Source organism: Nomascus leucogenys, chromosome 5 (assembly GCF_006542625.1).
Source record: "Nomascus leucogenys isolate Asia chromosome 5, Asia_NLE_v1, whole genome shotgun sequence".
Lineage (NCBI taxonomy): Eukaryota > Metazoa > Chordata > Mammalia > Primates > Hylobatidae > Nomascus > Nomascus leucogenys.
In genome coordinates, this window is record NC_044385.1 from 4,993,377 (window position 1) to 5,010,099 (window position 16,723).

Genomic DNA, 16,723 nt, shown 5'->3' on the forward strand with positions numbered 1-16,723 from the left:
ATCAGTTAATATAATCCATCACATCAACAATGTTGAGAAGAAAAATCGTAATTTTAACAGTAGATGCAGGAAAAGCATTTGACAAAATGCGGCAGCCATCTATGATAAACACAGATGGTCCCTGACTTGTGATGGTTTGACTTATGATTTTTTTGACTTTATTATGCTGCAAAAGCAATATGCATTCAGTAGAAATCATAATTCAAGTTTCAAATTTTGTTATTTTCCCAAGCTAGCAATATGTAGTATAATATTCTCTCATGATGCTGGGCAGCAGCAGTGGCAGTGAGCTGTAGCTCCCAGTTAGCCATGCAATCACAGAGGTAAACAACCAATATTCTATAGTATATTAAATGCATTTTCAGCTTACAACGAGTTTATCAGGATGCAATCCCATTTTAAGTCGAGAGGCATCGTACTCTCAGTAACTAGGAACAGAGGAAACATTCTCAACTCGATAAAGAACATCTACAAATAACCTACAGTTAATATACTTCATGGTAGGAAAGTAGTTTCCCACTAAGATCAGGAACAAGGCAAAGATGGCCCCTCTCACAACCATTCAACATCATTCCAAAAGTCTTAGCTAATGCAATAAGACAATTAAAAAAATAAAATCTGGCTGGGCACATTTGCTAAAGCCTGTAATCTCAACACCTTGGGAAGCCCAGGCAGGAGGACTGTTTGAGCCCAGGAGTTCAAGAGCAGCCTGGGCAACATGATGAGACCTCAATTCCACAAATAATAATAATAATAATAAAATAGCCAAGCATGGTGGTGTGCACCTGTGGTCCCAGCTACTAGGGAGGCTGTGGTAAGAGGATCACTTGAGCCCAGGATGTCAAGGCTACAGTGAGCCATGATCATGCCACTGCACTCCAACCTGTGCACTCCAGCAAGACCCTTCCTCAAAAAAATTAATTAAAATAAATGAAAAATTTTAAAAACACAAAATCTAAATATATTGGAAAGGAGAAAATAACACTGTCTTTGTTTGCAGATAATATGCTTGTCAATGAGGAAAATCCCAAAGAATCAACAAAAAATGCTGGAACTAATAAGTGACTTATACCAAGGTTGCAGAATACAAGGTCAATATACAAAGTCAATTGTTTTCTTCTATATTAGCAATAAACAATTGGAATTTGAAATTAAATACATAATACCATTTACACTAAAAAACAAAATAGGTGGCTGGGCACAGTGGCTCATGCCTGTAATCCCAGCACTTTGGGAGGCCGAGGCGGGTGGATCACAAGTTCAGGAGTTCGAGACCAGCCTGGCCAACATAGTGAAACCCCATCTCTATTAAAAATACAAAAATTAGCCAGGTGTAGTGGCACACGCCTGTAGTCCCAGCTACTTGGGAGGCTGAGGCAGAAGAATTGTTTGAACCCGGGAGGTGGAGGTTGTAGTGAGCTAAGACTGCAACATTGCACTCCAGCCTGGGTGACAGAGCGAGACTCCGCCTCAAAAATAAAATAAAATAGGTATAAATCTCACAAAATTTGTAGAAGATCTATTTGAGGAAAACCATAACACTGATTAAAGAAATCAAAGAAGATCTAAGTAAATAGAGATATTCCATGTTCATGGATAGGAATACTCAATAGTATCAAAATGCCAGTTATTCCCAACTTGATCAATAGATCCAACACAATTCCAATCCAAATCCTATTTTGTGGATATCAACAAACTGATTCTAAAGTTTACAGGGAGACGCAAAAGTCCCAGAATACTCATCACAATATTGAAGAAGAACAAAATTAGAGTACTGATATTACCCAACTTCAAGACTTAATGTAAAGCTACAGTAATCAAGATAGAGTGATATTGGCCAAAGAATTGACAAGTAAATCAATGGAACACGATAGCCCAGAAATAGACCCAAAAACATGGACAACTATCCTTCAAACATGATCTAAATGTAAAATAAACGATTATAAAATACTAGAAGAAGAAAGGAGAAAATACAGTGAACTTGGATTTGGTAATAAATTTTTAAACACAAAGTTAAAAGTACAATCTATGAAAGAAAAAAATTGGTAAGTTAAACTTCATTAAAATTAAAAATTTCTGCTCACTGAAAGATACTGTTAAGAGAAGTAAATGCCAAGTCAAAGACTGAAAAAGACATATCTGATAAAGGATTGGCATCCAAAATACAGAAAGAATTGTTGAAACTCAACAATAAGAAAACAAATAACCTGATTTTAAAAATGGGTGAACGACCTGAACAGACACCTCACTCAAAGATGTTACATAGGTGGAATATAGGCATATGAAAAGATGCTCAGCATCATTTGTGATCAGGGAATTGAAATTAAAACCTCAATGAGGTTCCACTACGCATCTATTAGAACAGCTAAAATCTAAAACACTGACAACACCAAATGCTAATGAGGATATAGAGTATTAGGAACTCTCATTTACTGCATAATGCATAACGGTACAACCACTTTAGAAAAGTTAGGCAATTTCTTACAAAGTTAAAATTAGTCTTGCCATATGATACAGAAATTGAGCTTCTTGGTATTTACTTTTAAGAGGTAAAAACGGATGTCCACACAAAAACTGACACACAAATGCTTACAGTAGCTTTATTCGCAATTGCCAAAACTTGGAAGCAACAAAGATGCCCTCCCATAGGTGCACAGATAAAAAAGCTATGGAATATTCATATAATTGAATATTACTTAATAATAAAAAGAAATGAGCTATCAAGTTATGAAAAGACAAGGAGGAACCTTGAATTCATATTACTAAGTACAATAGGCCAGTCAGAAAAGGCTACATACAGAATAATTCCAAGTATATGACATTCTGCGAGTCAAAACTATGGAGAGAGTAAAAAGATCAATGATTGCCAGGGGATGGGAGGGAAGGGGCGGAGGGGAAGAGGGATGAATAGGTGAAGCGCAAGGGGATGTTTCAGACAGTGAAACTATTCTATATGATACTGTAATGGTGGATATATGTCATTATACACTTGTCAAACTTGTAGAATGTATAACACAAAGCTAATGCAAACTGGTAGATTCAGATAATAATAATTTAACAATGGTGGTTCATCAGTTGTAACAAATGTGCCACACTGATGCAAGATGTTAATAACAGGGGAAACTATTAGGTGAGGGATGTCACTGAAAGGAGGATACAGGACTCTATGTGTTTGCCATTCAACCTTTCTATAAACCTAAAACTGATCTAAAAAATAAAGTCTATTAACTAAATAAACAAAATCTTTCTAAGCCACTTAAACATTATTTTAATTCTATTCTTCTCTTACTAAAATGTATCAAATTTACACTCTGTCTGATAGTCAAGGCTTCCGTAATCTTCCATTTTACCAGTTCAGGATTACTTTCATTATTTCTATGAGACATTCTCCATTGTAGGAAGATAAAGTAGATGGCTTATGGCCCCCACAAACCATATTCATCCTGAATACTGTGTTTCACTGTTGCCATTCTCTTTATGAAACTCATCTCCCTTCTGCTGATCTAAATGATCCTATTCCTTTAAGACTGGCTTAGGCCGGGTGTCGTGGCTCATACCTGTAATCCCAGCACTTTGGGAGACCAAGGTGGACGGATCACGAGGTCAAGAGATCGAGACCAGGCCAGGCGCGGTGGCTCACGCCTGTAATCCCAGCACTTTGGGAGGCCGAGGCGGGTGGATCACGAGGTCAGGAGATCGAGACCATCCTGGCTAACACGGCGAAACCCCGTCTCTACTAAAAATACAAAAAATTAGTCAGGCGTGGTTGCAGGCGCCTGTAGTCCCAGCTACTTGGGAGGCTGAGGCAGGAGAATGGCGTGAACCCGGGAGGTGGAGCTTGCAGTGAGCCAAGATAGCGCCACTGCACTCCGGCCTGGGCGAAAGAGCGAGACTCCTTCTCAAAAAAAAAAATTTAAATTTAAATTTAAAAAAAAAAAAAGAGATCGAGACCATGCTGGCCAACATGGTGAAAACCCGTCTCTACAAAAAATACAAAAATTATCTGGGCATGGTGGCGCAGGCCTGTAATCCCAGCTACTCAGGAGGCTGAGGCAGGAGAACAGCTTGAACCAGGGAGTTGGAGGTTGCAGTGAGCTGAGACTGCGACACCGCACTCCAGCCTGGCAACAATGCGAGACTCCATAAAAAAAAAAAAAAAAAAAAAAGATTGGTTCAAGATCTCTCTCTCCCATAAAAACATTCCCAAAGACAGTAGCTTTTCCTAACCTTCTTCTCTTATTATAATTATAGCTTATACCAAGAAGTAAAGGCCTATACTATTTTCTCTAATGTGCTCCTTATGGTGTTAATAGGGAATAGTTCTGTCTTCTCAACTAGATGGTAAATTTATTCTGCTTTATATCTTTCAAGTTTTATCCACAACATCTTAGGGATTAACAGAGTCTTGTTAATGAAGTAGTTCCCAGGATATTATTTCAGCTTTACTGGTAATCCAAGACCACCTGTATATTAATGACTGTGTCCTCCAAGAACAAACAGGAAATTACATGTTAAGATCAGAAACTCCCTGGTAAAATCAGGACAGTGAAACATCTAAAGCCTCCTTAAGTTACATACTTGCCTTGCATCTTAAAATGTCAACAATATAATACATAATATCATATACTATATATAAAAACATGATACAAGAGATATCAGTAATTCCCATAAAAATATCGTACAATCTAATACACTGATACTAGAAAGAAAGAGAGAAAGAAACAGAAAAAAAAGAAGTAAAACACGACATACTTTGGGAAGATGAAAAGGCTCTATTAGCATTAATGACATTAGCAAACTGCACGCAGTTGAGCATATAACCTTCTAGCGTCACAAGCTATGTATGATGTGTTTGGTTTCTTGATCATTACTGTCAGTACCCTATGAACCATTCTCATTCAAAGTCAAAGTAAGAGCCTTAATACTGACAGTGGAGAAGAATTGTCTGCCAGTTTAGAATCCCTGATTGTTGTACCACTGCTCCAACAGGTTGACAAGTGTGGGAGAATGATTGGTATTTGTATTCCAAAGCATTTGCCATTTGCTGGGCTACAGCAAGTGGGGTGAGAAGGAAAACTTCTGAAATATGAGAGCATATTATGAAATCATTAGACATAGTAATGAACTACTGGGAAATCAAGCAATCAGAAACGGTGTGGTCAAGAGCATCATCCCCAAGTCTGACAAGCTCTTGTGACACATCAGTCTCTCAATCACATAAGAATAGCAATTGTCAATGTATTGCTACAAACATGAAGATTTATAGTAGCAAATTTTAATACAATGTATAGTTAATATAAGCTTTAATTTATTTAGTTTTAAATTCTTAATGAGAAACTTACCTTGCAGAACTTAACTTCTGCCTCTAAATGATGAATATATTGAGACTGGTCATTAATAATAGGAACAAGGTCGTGCATAGTAGGCATATTGGTTTCCTCATGTTCTAATGACCTCTATGACAAAAAATAAATAAATAAATAAATAAATTTTGAAAAGCCAAATTAGGCATGTTTCGATTTAGCAAAGAATCAGTTGTTACCTTCTCCATACTCAATTTTGCACTGATGTGATATAAACATAGAATCGATAACAATGTAGCTTATAGTCTTGATATAGTTTGGATGCTTGTCCCCCACAAACCTCATGTTGAAATGTAGCCCCCAGCATTGGAGGTGGGGCCTGGTGGGAGGTGTTTAGGTCATGATGAATGAATCCTGGTGCTATCCTCATGATAATGAGTTCTTGCTCTGGGTTTTGGTGACATCTGGTTGTTTAAAAGAATGTGACACCTCTCACCACATGAAATGCCTGCTCCCCTTTCACCTTCCACCATGACTGAAAGTTTCCTGAGGCCCTCACCAGAATGAGATGCCAGTACCACACTTCCTATACAGCCTGCAGAACCATGAGCTGATTAAACCTCTTTTTAAAATAAATTACCCAGCCTCAGGTATTTATTTTTAGCAACACGAGAATGGACTAATACAAATACTTGCTTCTATCCTATAAATTCCACAAATACACAAGATTCATGGATGTGAATATCATTTTTTTTAAAGATGGATGGTGAAAGTGGTTATAAAAAGCACATATAGTGAATGGAAAAATGCTAGGGTAGCAGTAGTGTAACTGGCTTGGAATAAACTATTTTAACAAATTGGAAAAACAACATTCCATTCAGTAATGCTGAGATACAAGGGACAACTCTCTCCAAGAAACTGCCATGGAAGAGGATTTGCTAGCTAAAACTGCAGCAGCTCCGTGAAGGAGAGATTCTTTAGGAAGCGTTTGATGCCAAGCCTGTGTCAATGCGATAAAATTCCATCTCAAAAAGGATACATTAGCGAAATGTAGTTTTTGATTTTTGACTCTAGTATTGAAGGTTCTGGAGCACAGAACCTTCAAGAGTAGAGCCCTAAAGTAGAGATACACTGCATTGAGGGGTCCAACGAAGAGATTTCAAAAAAACGCTAATGCTCTTTTAGCTCTGTAGCATTCCTGGAACTGACTGTTAATGTATAGCTTACCTTATCTTAAAATAGTTTGTAAAATCATATACCCATCACATGATTTTTTTTTTTAAGGATGAGGAAATCAGGAAAAGGGAAAACAAGGGTCAACCAGTTAAACAAAGCCAGAGGAAAGCTTGAAATGAGGCAGTGTCTGTTTCTCAGCCATTCTCTTTCTCAGCACAGCAGACATTTTAAATGATAATCAAGTACCAGCTATCATGGCAGAATAAAATAAAATAGAGCTTTGCTTTTTGGTATATTTAAGAAATTTAAAAACCAAAGTAACCCTAATTAAATGAATTATCTGTCATGAGTAGAAATCAAACAATTATAATCATCCTCCATTAATAGAAATAGGTTCAGAAGGTAGGCAAATATAAATTACTACTATGAGTATACAGGAGGAAGTCAATGTGAAAAATAAAAAGCTCCAGCTAATACTGTATGAAAAATGTTCACATGAAATCATTTGTGTCTATTTTGAAGGGCTTTAGTTTGAATATCTACATTTTAAGACAGTAAGTAATAACTTTTTTTCCATCTCAACAGTGCCTCAGTTTTACTCTCAATATATGCATGTATTTCTAATGTTATACTGGCTATGAAAGTGCATTCTAAGGGTATAATCTTAAAAAGCTAATTATTACTATTATGGTTTATAATTATTACATGTAGCTTGTATACATATAGAGTCTAAGTTCCATTCTTTTACATAGCTCCATATAAATAGACTTGTATATTTTAAAGGGCACTCTGTGTGTACTAAACTGATTCTCTTAGTGAAGGTCTTCCTGCCTGTCTGGATTCAATAAGCTCCATAATATCGCTAATCAGACTTTAAAAAGCAAATAAGCATGTCTGAGCATTCGACAGATAAGGCAACTTCATCTAGTAGACTTAAAAGCATTCCACAGCCTGTGCTTAAGAGCATGCTAGAAACCAGATGTCAATAGTAATACATTCATTAAATAATGAGATGTTTTACTAAAATTATAAAATCTATATCTATAAATTTAGAATATGCATATGAAGTACATTTCTCTAAAGTGGGAATTAAGCTTAAAAGTATGTATCAGCCTGGAATGAAGTGTTCATATGGGAGTGATATTCTGATATTTCAGTGGTGAGGAAAAGAAAGTGACATGTCTCCATACTTTTCAGCATATAGGCATTGTATTGAACCATAAAACACATTGAAAATGTGAGGTGGTTACTTGCTGCTATGACATGTTATGTTACTGTAACACTTCATAGGTTTCTAAGGAATTTTAAGTATGTAATCTTATCTCATTATTCCAAAAACTCTGTGAGACAGGCACAATATCGTAGAGAGTATGTGACAGACCCTAGATAGAACTAAGCCCTTGACTATTATTTTGTCCACTTAAATCTCATCCAGAGTTCTTTCACTCACATCTGTCTCAGCCTTTAGCATATAAAATGCCTTAATCAGAAATAATACACTCTGTCAAAGCAATAACAAACAACTTCAGAAGAAATACAGCACCACTTCTTATATATCATACTATTTCATAACCATATATTTTAATATATAGAAGAACATTACATATTAAAATGTATTGTTTTGAGGCCGGGCGCCGTGGCTCACACCTATAATCCTGGAGCTTTGGGAGGCCAAGGCTGATGGATTTCCTGAGGTTCAGAGTTCGAGACCAGCCTAGCCAATATGGTGAAACCCCATCTCTACTAAAAATACAAAAAATTAGCCTGGTGTGGTAGTGCACATCTGTAATCCCAACTACTAGGGAGGCTGAGGCAGGATAATCGCTTGAACCAGGGAGGCAGAGGTTGTAGTGAGTCGAGATCATGCCACTGCACTCCAGCCTGAGCAACACAATGAGACTCTGTCTCAAAAAAATTAATTAAAAATAAAATGTATTATTTTGACACTCAAAATTTAAAAAATATTACAAAGGAGGGCTACAATTATAATTAACTTCTAAAAATGATCTACAATAGATATGACCCTCTAAAAAAGAAATTACTAAAATGACTTTATCTTTTACATATATTCTCCTGATTTATATAATTTATTATATTAATTTATTATATATTATATATTTATATTACATATTTTGCTAACAGTTGCAAAAATGAATTCTCCAAACTATTCTGTTGCTCCCATTTTCCAAGTGAATAACGAATTTAAAAAATCAAGGTTCCCTCTGCCATGGAAATCTATTTTTTCAGCCAAAATCATCAGAGGGAAGAGAATCACTTTTAATGTTTTTCACTATTAGCATGCCATGCTTAAATTTTTTCTGCAACATGTACTATAAAATAACACAGGCCAGGCACAGTGGCTCACGCTTGTAATCCCAGCACTTTGGGAGGCCGAAGCGGGCGGATCATGAGGTCAGGAGATCGAGACCACGGTGAAACCCCGTCTCTACTAAAAAATACAAAAAATTAGCCGGGCGTGGTGGTGGGCACCTGTAGTCCCAGCTACTCGGAGAGGCTGAGGCAGGAGAACGGCGTGAACCCGGGAGGCGGAGCTTGCAGTGAGCCGAGATTGCGCCACTGTACTCCAGCCTGGGCGACAGAGCAAGACTCCATCTCGAAAAAAAAAAAATAAATAACACAGTACAGTAAAACGTAGGAATGCTTTGTCAACTTGGAAAAGTTGATACTTACCAAGGGGGACATTTTTCTTCTTCTTGACGGAGATACTTCACTTTCCTTATCTGCTTGTTGGCGCAACAAATCTTTGAGCTGATTAACTACAGAGCAAAAGCAGAGGGTTTATTAACCTTATTTGAGATCCATGGTTCCTTACCACCCATCCATCCTTCCAACTAATAAAAATTGCAGATATATTATGCATCAAGAATTCTGCTATCAACTGGGGATACAAGACCAACATTTAAAAAAAAGAATTTCTACCCCTTAAGAGCTAAGAATCTAGCAAGGAAGAGAGAGACACTAATAGATATAAAATAAGTTTGTATGTAGACCTAAAGCTATGCACAGTCCTATAAGAAGAGGAAGAACCTAACTGTGCTTGTTTTCACAGAGAAGATAACACTGCAAGGATGAAAAGGAAGGAGTTCACCGAGCAGAAAAGGGTAAGAAAAATTCCAATTAGAAGTCACTGCACATGTCAAAGCATAAAAGCATCGAGAGGAGGTTATTATAACTAGAATATGAGTTGTGAGATGGATGATTAGCATGAGAAGTATACAAAGATGAGCCGAAGAGGCAGGTTGGAGCTATCTTAGGAAAACACTGTTATTTTATAACTAAGAATTTTGGACTTTAGCCTATAAGCATTGGGAAGTCAAAGGAAAAAAAGATTAAGCGAGGGAATTAAATTATCTGATTCGTGTTTCAGGAATAACATCATAGCATCAGAATGAAGAATGAATGGAGTTATTATTCTACGGAGTTTAAAAAATTCACTATGCATCATTCAGACTAGGACTGACATTCATACTCACCAGCATGGCTCTGTTGTAATTCGGGCCAGGCTGTCCTGGCATCCTCGTTTCCCACACTGGTGCTAAAAGAAAGATTTGGTGCATCTTCTCCAATAGTGACATCACCTTCTTTCAGGGCACATTTCAGTTGGTGAATGCTTCTACTGGCACGTTCTGCAAGAACAACCTGATGAAAGTTAGGACCAATGAAATCTGGTTGACCAAACGGACACCTGCTCAAGAAGGCAGTTTTTAAAAGTGAAATCATTATTTCTCGTACTTCATGGAAAAAACGCAGAGTTCTATTTCTAGCTTGCTGAGGGATGTGCCAAAGATGGTGAGAGAAGATTAACTTCATGGTTTAGAGGTAGGACTTGATGATCTCTAAGGTCCCTACCACTGTAGCAGTTGATTTCACTACATATAGCACCACCAACAAGGAGGATTAAATGACAGAACTCTTCCCACCAGCTCCCATTAAACAGTAACTTGCTAAGGGAAGTGCTCTCCTTCCCATCATGCCTGACTCCTTTACCAACCTGGAGACAGAGGGGGACGAGAGGAGCAGTGCGGAGGTGGGAAGAGCCAGCAAGAGGGACTGCGTGACACCCAGTTCCAACCTAGGGAAGCCTCATTGTCCCTGGGGACAGGAAATCCCTCCCCCACCAAGAGACATCCGCATGTCTGGCCTAGTTTTGATCAAAATTTGCATAGCTGAAGTGCTTATAGTGGCAGCCCCGGTAGTACAACTCTCCTTATATACTGCTGGCTAACCGCACCTCATAGATTCTTGGTTAGTGCAACTGACCACCCCTAGAACACACAAAAACTGTCTAAAATGAAGTATTTTTAAGATATATTACTGCTATAGTTCATCTCTAAAAATAGCTTCCGAGGGGTTGCAGTGAGCCGAGATGACACCACTGCACTCCAGCCTGGCAATAGAGTGAGACTGTTTCAAATAAAAAAAAAAGCCTCCAAGGAACCCAGCCTCATTCCCTTCTCTTCTAATCTGAAACTGACTGGGCCTGTAATCTGCATTAACCAATAGAATGCAATAAAAGTTATACCATGTCAGACCCAAGCCTCATCTTTAAAAGGACTGGCAGTCTCTGCTTCCTCTTGGAATGTTTGCTTTTAGGAGCCCTAAGCCGCTATGTAAGATATCTGGCCACCCTGCTGGAGAGACCTGTGAAGAGCATACGTGGAGAGGAAGAGAGAGGCCCTGAGACCTCACGAAGAAAGAGAAAAGCCCTCCCCACACTGTACTCCGCTGCCCCACTCTGACAGCCCAGTCCTCCAGAGGACTCCAGCACCAGAGGCCCTCTAACTGCAATGGCATGAAAGAGACCTGACTCACTACCAATCATGTATGAAAATATATTTATAAACATATATTCTGTAGGACCTTGAAAAACAGTTTCCATTTTCTCCAAGTGCACTGATTTCAAAGTTTGGAACAGAAACAAAAGCAATGTTAGTACTTAATAGAAAAAAAAAATCTCTATGTTATACAATATCTAACACAGTTTCTTACAGCAACTCACTTTCTACTTTGATAAAAGAAAACATGTATTTCAGGTCAGGGTTCGACAATGAAATTCTATTACTCAACTACACAAGAGACACAGTTAATTTATCACCATATTTTTCTCCATACCAATCGTATGTCCACACAGATCTTTCTTTGAAATGAATTTGGCGCTGATTACTAATGAAAACTGGCCTCCTCTGACTCATCATGAGTTTAAGGAAGTTCAGATAAGACGCATTCCTGGTTTTGGGAATATATGAAACTGTGATAGTTTTACAATAACTTAGTATTAGAAAATAGAGTAGAAAAGAGATTTGGTAATGGAAAAGGAAAATCAAAGTGTTACATGATAAGCAATTCAGTTCATGGAGCTTTAGATTTATACCCTTAAATCCACGAATAAAACACTTATCTTTATTGAATCTATTAGAAAGGAATAAGACAGTTTAACTAACATAAAAATGTATTCCAGGTAAAAAGTATTGTGCTGTTGGTGATTACGGAAGAAACAGGAGTGTGGCGTGACCACGAGGAAGCAAAAGAAAACAAGGAACTATGCAACCATGAAGCGAACCCTTAGTCTCAGAGATCAGAGGCTTAAAGAGAAGGATAGATTAAAACCTAAAGAGAAGGAAAAGAAGGATCCCAGCACGTTAAAGGAAAGAGAAGTTCCTCAACACCCTTCCTGCTTATTTTGCCAATATAATACACAGCTGGGCCCACCTTACCACATCCTCGTTGATACCAACTTTACCAACTTTTCCATAAAAGCCAAATTGGACTTACTGCAGTCAGTGATGGACTGTCTGTATGTCAAGTGTATCCCTTGTATAACTGATTGTGTAATGGCTGAAATTGAGAAACTGGGGCAGAAGTATAACAGTGGCTCTAAAGATCGCCAAGGATCCAAGATTTGAACGATTACCATGTACACACACAGGAACCTATGCACGTGACTGCTTAGTACAGAGAGCAACTCAGCCTAAGTGTGTATAAGTGTTACATTGTGCCCACAGTTGACCGAGACTTTTTTTTTTTTTTTTTCTTGAGAGGGAATCTCGCTCTGTCACCCAGGCTGGAGTGCAGTGGCGCAGTCTCGGCTCACCGCAACCTCCGCCTCTCGGGTTCAAGCGATTCTCCTGCCTCAGCCTCCCGAGTAACTGGGATTGCAGGCACCTGTCACCACGCCCAGCTAATTTTGTATTTTTTTAGTAGAGATGGGGTTTCTCCATGTTGGTCAGGCTGGTCTCAAACTCCCGACCTCAGGTGAAATCCGCCCGTCTCAGCCTCCAAAAGTGTTGGGATTACAGGCATAAGCCACCACACCCGGTGACCGGGACCTTAAAACAAGAATCCATAAGATTCCTGGAATTCCTATCATGTGTATTTCTTTTCTTTTCTTTCTTTTTTTTTTTTTATTTTTGTTTTATTTTTGTAAGACGGAGTCTCGCTCCATCGCCCAGGCTGGAGTGCAGTGGCACGATCTCCACTCACTACAACCTCCGCCTCCCAGGTTCACGCCATTCTCCTGCCTCAGCCTCCCGAGAAACTGGGCCTACAGTTACGCGCCACCATGCCCAGCTAATTTTTGTACTTTTAGTAGAGACAGGGTTTCACCGTGTTAGCAAGGATGGTCTCAATCTCCTGACCTTGTGATCCACCTGCCTCGGCTTCCCAAAGTGCTGGGGTTACAAGCGTGAGCCACCGCGTCCAGCCTTTTTTTTTTGAGACGAAGTTGCACTCTTGTTGCCCAGGCTGGAGTGCAAGTAGTGCAGTCTCAGCTCACTGTGGCCTCTGCCTCCAGGGTTCAGATGGTTCTCCTTCCTCAGCCTCCTGAGTGGCTGGGATTCCAGGCATATGCCACAGTGCCCAGCTAATTTTTTTTTTTTTTTGTATTTATAGTAGAGACAAATACTTTTGTATTTTTAGTACAGAAAAATACACCTTGGCCTCCCAAAGTACTGGGATTGCAGGCATGAGCCACCGTGCCTGGCCTACTCACTTTTTGATGCTGTTTTGAAATTGATATTTTGTCTCATAAAAATTTTAGTCCAGGCACAGTGGCTCACGTCTGTGGTCCCGGGACTTTGGGAGGCTAAGGTGGGCGGATCACCTGGGGTCAAGAGTTCAAGACCAGCCTGGACAACATGACAAAACCCCAACTGTACTAAAAATACAAAAAAGGTTGGCCGGGTGTGGTGTTGTGTGCCTGTGGTCCTGGCTGCTGGGGAGGCTGAGGCAACAGAGTTGCTTGAAGCCAGCGGGCGGAGGTTGCAGTGAGCCGAGATTATACCACTGCATTCCAGGCTGGGTGACAGCGTGAGACTGTCTCATAAAAAAGAAAGAAAAAGAAAAAAAAAAATTCAGTAATGGTCAAAGGGTACAAAATCTCAGACAGGAAGAATATGTTTTATACCTTTTTTGAGTTCTATTGTACAGTGTGGTGCATATACTTAATAATGGAGTATTACACATTTCAAAATTGATGTTCTCATCACAGAAATGTATTGGAAGTATTGGATATGTTAACTAGCTTCATTTAATTATTCCACATTGTATCCACAATTTATGACATCACTTCGTAACCCATAAATTTATACAATTATAAATTGTCAATTTACAATAAAAAATTTTTGTTGCATTTTTAAAAAAGAAATGTATTCCATGGAGCTTTCAATGACTTCACCTCTAAGGCAAGGGATAATTATTTATTTGTACCTAGTCTGAGTAAAAGCTAATAAACTATATTAGGAAAAAAAATATGGAAAGAATTTGCATAGTTAAAAGCCTCTGTAGGCAGAGTTCTTTCATCAGATTACAAGAAGGGCAGGATTTTTTTTTTTTTTTTTTTTTTGAGACGAAGTCTCCCTGTTGTCCCCAGGCTGGAGTGCAATGGCGTGATCTTGGCTCACTGTAACCTCCGCCTCCCAGGTTCAAGCGTTTTTCCTGCCTCAGCCTCCCGAGTAGCTGGGATTACAGGCACGTGCCACCACACCCAGCTAACTTTTGTATTTTTAGTAGAGACGGGGTTTCACCGTGTTGGCCAGGCTGGTCTTGAACTCCTGACCTCAAGTGATCCACCCACCTTGGCCTCCCAAAATGCTGGGATTATAGGAGTGAGCCACCGTGCCCGGCCTAGGGCAGGATTTTAAGAGCACTTTTCATTTCTTTTCTAATGTTCCTGTTTAATCTTTTAGAATTTATAACATTCAAAGACTACATGTTAAATTGCACTATGAACATAATATTATGTGAAATAATGAGCTATTGAATTCAACAACTATCCCAAAGAAAAGTGAAAAGGCTTTAGGGTTTGTTTGTTTGCAACTACTGACTTCAGAGTTACTAGGGTCAGAGAGGAAAAGCAGGAATTTGCAACTGCACCCTAAAACTAAAACTACAGAGTTGACATTTTAAAGTCATTTTAACGCTACATTTCAAAACATGCTAAGTGCTTTTCAAATACATAACAAAGCAGCATAATTATATACTGTAACAGATAAACACAGTTAATGTGAAGAAGAACAACACTCAGATGATTCAGGACAGATGAAATCCCATGGCTCTTCAACTGGAGCCATTGCAGCTGAAGCCCCCATCATCCGTATTAAGAGCACACTCCCCAGATGCAGTTATCTGCTCCTTACATTTAAGGAAACCAGATTTGACAGAGGGTTCCAGTTATCGTTTCCTATCCAGCTGCTAATGGGACACAGCTTTATCTGTTTCTAACCAAGAGAGAGAACACACTCATTTCCTCTTCTCTCCTGAGAGGACCAGTAAGGGTATTTCACAATGAATGCATCCTGATTTCCGCAGCACCAAGCAGGAAGTGACTATAAACTTAACTATGACTACACACACAAACAGGACCCCTGAGTCCTACAGATCACATGAACATAAGTGCAAGTAAATAATATTTCTGCTAATGCAGTATCCAAACATCAATCAGTACAACGAGCACTTAGAAGGTAACTGAGCTAATGGCTGCTGGCTAATTTCAGTCTGTCTTGTCCATTTTCTTTGTTTTTTTTTTTTTGAGATGGAGTTTTCGCCCTTGTTGCGCAGGCTGGAGTGCAATGGCGCAATCTCGGCTCACTGCAACCTCCGCCTCCCAGGTTCAAGCGATTCTCCTGCCTCAGCCTCTTAAGTAGCTGGGATTACAGGCATGCACCATCACACCCGGGTAATTTTGTATTTTTGGTAGAGACAGGGTTTCTCCGTGTTGGTCAGGCTGGTCTCAAACCCCCGACCTCAGGTGATCCATCTGCCTCAGCCTCCCAAAGTGCTGGGATGACAGGCGTGAGCCACACTGCCTGGCCTGTCTATCCATTTTCTTAGTAGAGTTTCCCTACTTTCTATGTTCTAACTCTTAGTTCACCATTGGGTCTCTCTTCATCAAGATGTTTTTGAACAAAATGCAAGTACGTCTCAGTCTAGGAAGAATCACCACTTATATACACACTGTGAATTATTAATTTCTTCATTCTCCATCTGTCCTGGGAGATGTGAAAAAGAATTGCCCTGGTGACAGGGAGGTGGGGACCACTCCCTGCAAAGCGCCCAGCTGTCTCAGAGAAAATATGCAATGAACCATTCCCCCCTAGGCCAAGACACGAGATGCACGGCAGCTTCCAGCACAAGCTTCGATTAGGGCAGACACGCAGAAAAATGAAACCACAGTGAGATAAGAAATACATATGTCTGTCCACACTTGACTGGGCCTCAGCCTAGTTCAGAAGATTGCTGTCACTGTTTACTAGGCGACCAGCAGGTAGCACTACAAAGATATAAACAGCAGAATCGAAAAATCAGACAAAGCCAGCTTTGTGAAAGGGAATTACAATCGTGAAAGAGATTACAAGTACTATGTAGAATACTTTTTTGTTTAAATCTCAAAGAAAATACTATCCTAAGACTCTAATAACTGAAAACATGCTAAAGTGGTTGGCGCCAGGAGTAAAAGATAATCTGATAAAGAATGTAAACATCTTAAGAAAGCAAACATAGACTCAAAATAAAGGGATGGAGGAAGATCTATCAAGCAAATGAAAAACAAAGAAAGGCAGGGGTTGCAATCCTAGTCTCCTATAAAACAGACTTTAAACCAACAAAGATCAAAAGAGACCAAGAAGGCCATTACATAATGGTAAAGGGATCAATTCAACAAGAAGAGCTAACTATCCTAAATATATATGCACCCAACACAGGAGCACCCAGATTCATACAGCAAGTCC

General features: G+C 39.2%; 1 protein-coding gene and 1 pseudogene across 8 annotated transcripts in view; one reads left to right on the forward strand and one right to left on the reverse strand.

The window, feature by feature from the left end:
• SDCCAG8 (serologically defined colon cancer antigen 8) overlaps positions 1-16,723 on the reverse strand; it is a 275,423-nt gene that overhangs the window by 247,402 nt on the left and 11,298 nt on the right. For 6 of the 8 annotated variants that reach the window (XM_030812583.1, XM_030812584.1, XM_030812582.1 and 3 more), the window contains exons 2-4: positions 9,974-10,126; positions 9,171-9,256; positions 5,343-5,456 (exon numbers count right to left, since the gene is read on the reverse strand). In XM_030812583.1, the coding sequence (XP_030668443.1) occupies positions 5,343-5,456; positions 9,171-9,256; positions 9,974-10,126 (353 nt within the window). Of the gene's footprint in view, positions 1-5,342; positions 5,457-9,170; positions 9,257-9,973; positions 10,140-16,723 lie in introns of all 8 variants that reach the window. The other 2 variants (XM_030812586.1, XM_030812587.1) reach the window with 1 other exon arrangement.
• Positions 12,026-16,338, forward strand: LOC105739697 (annotated as a pseudogene).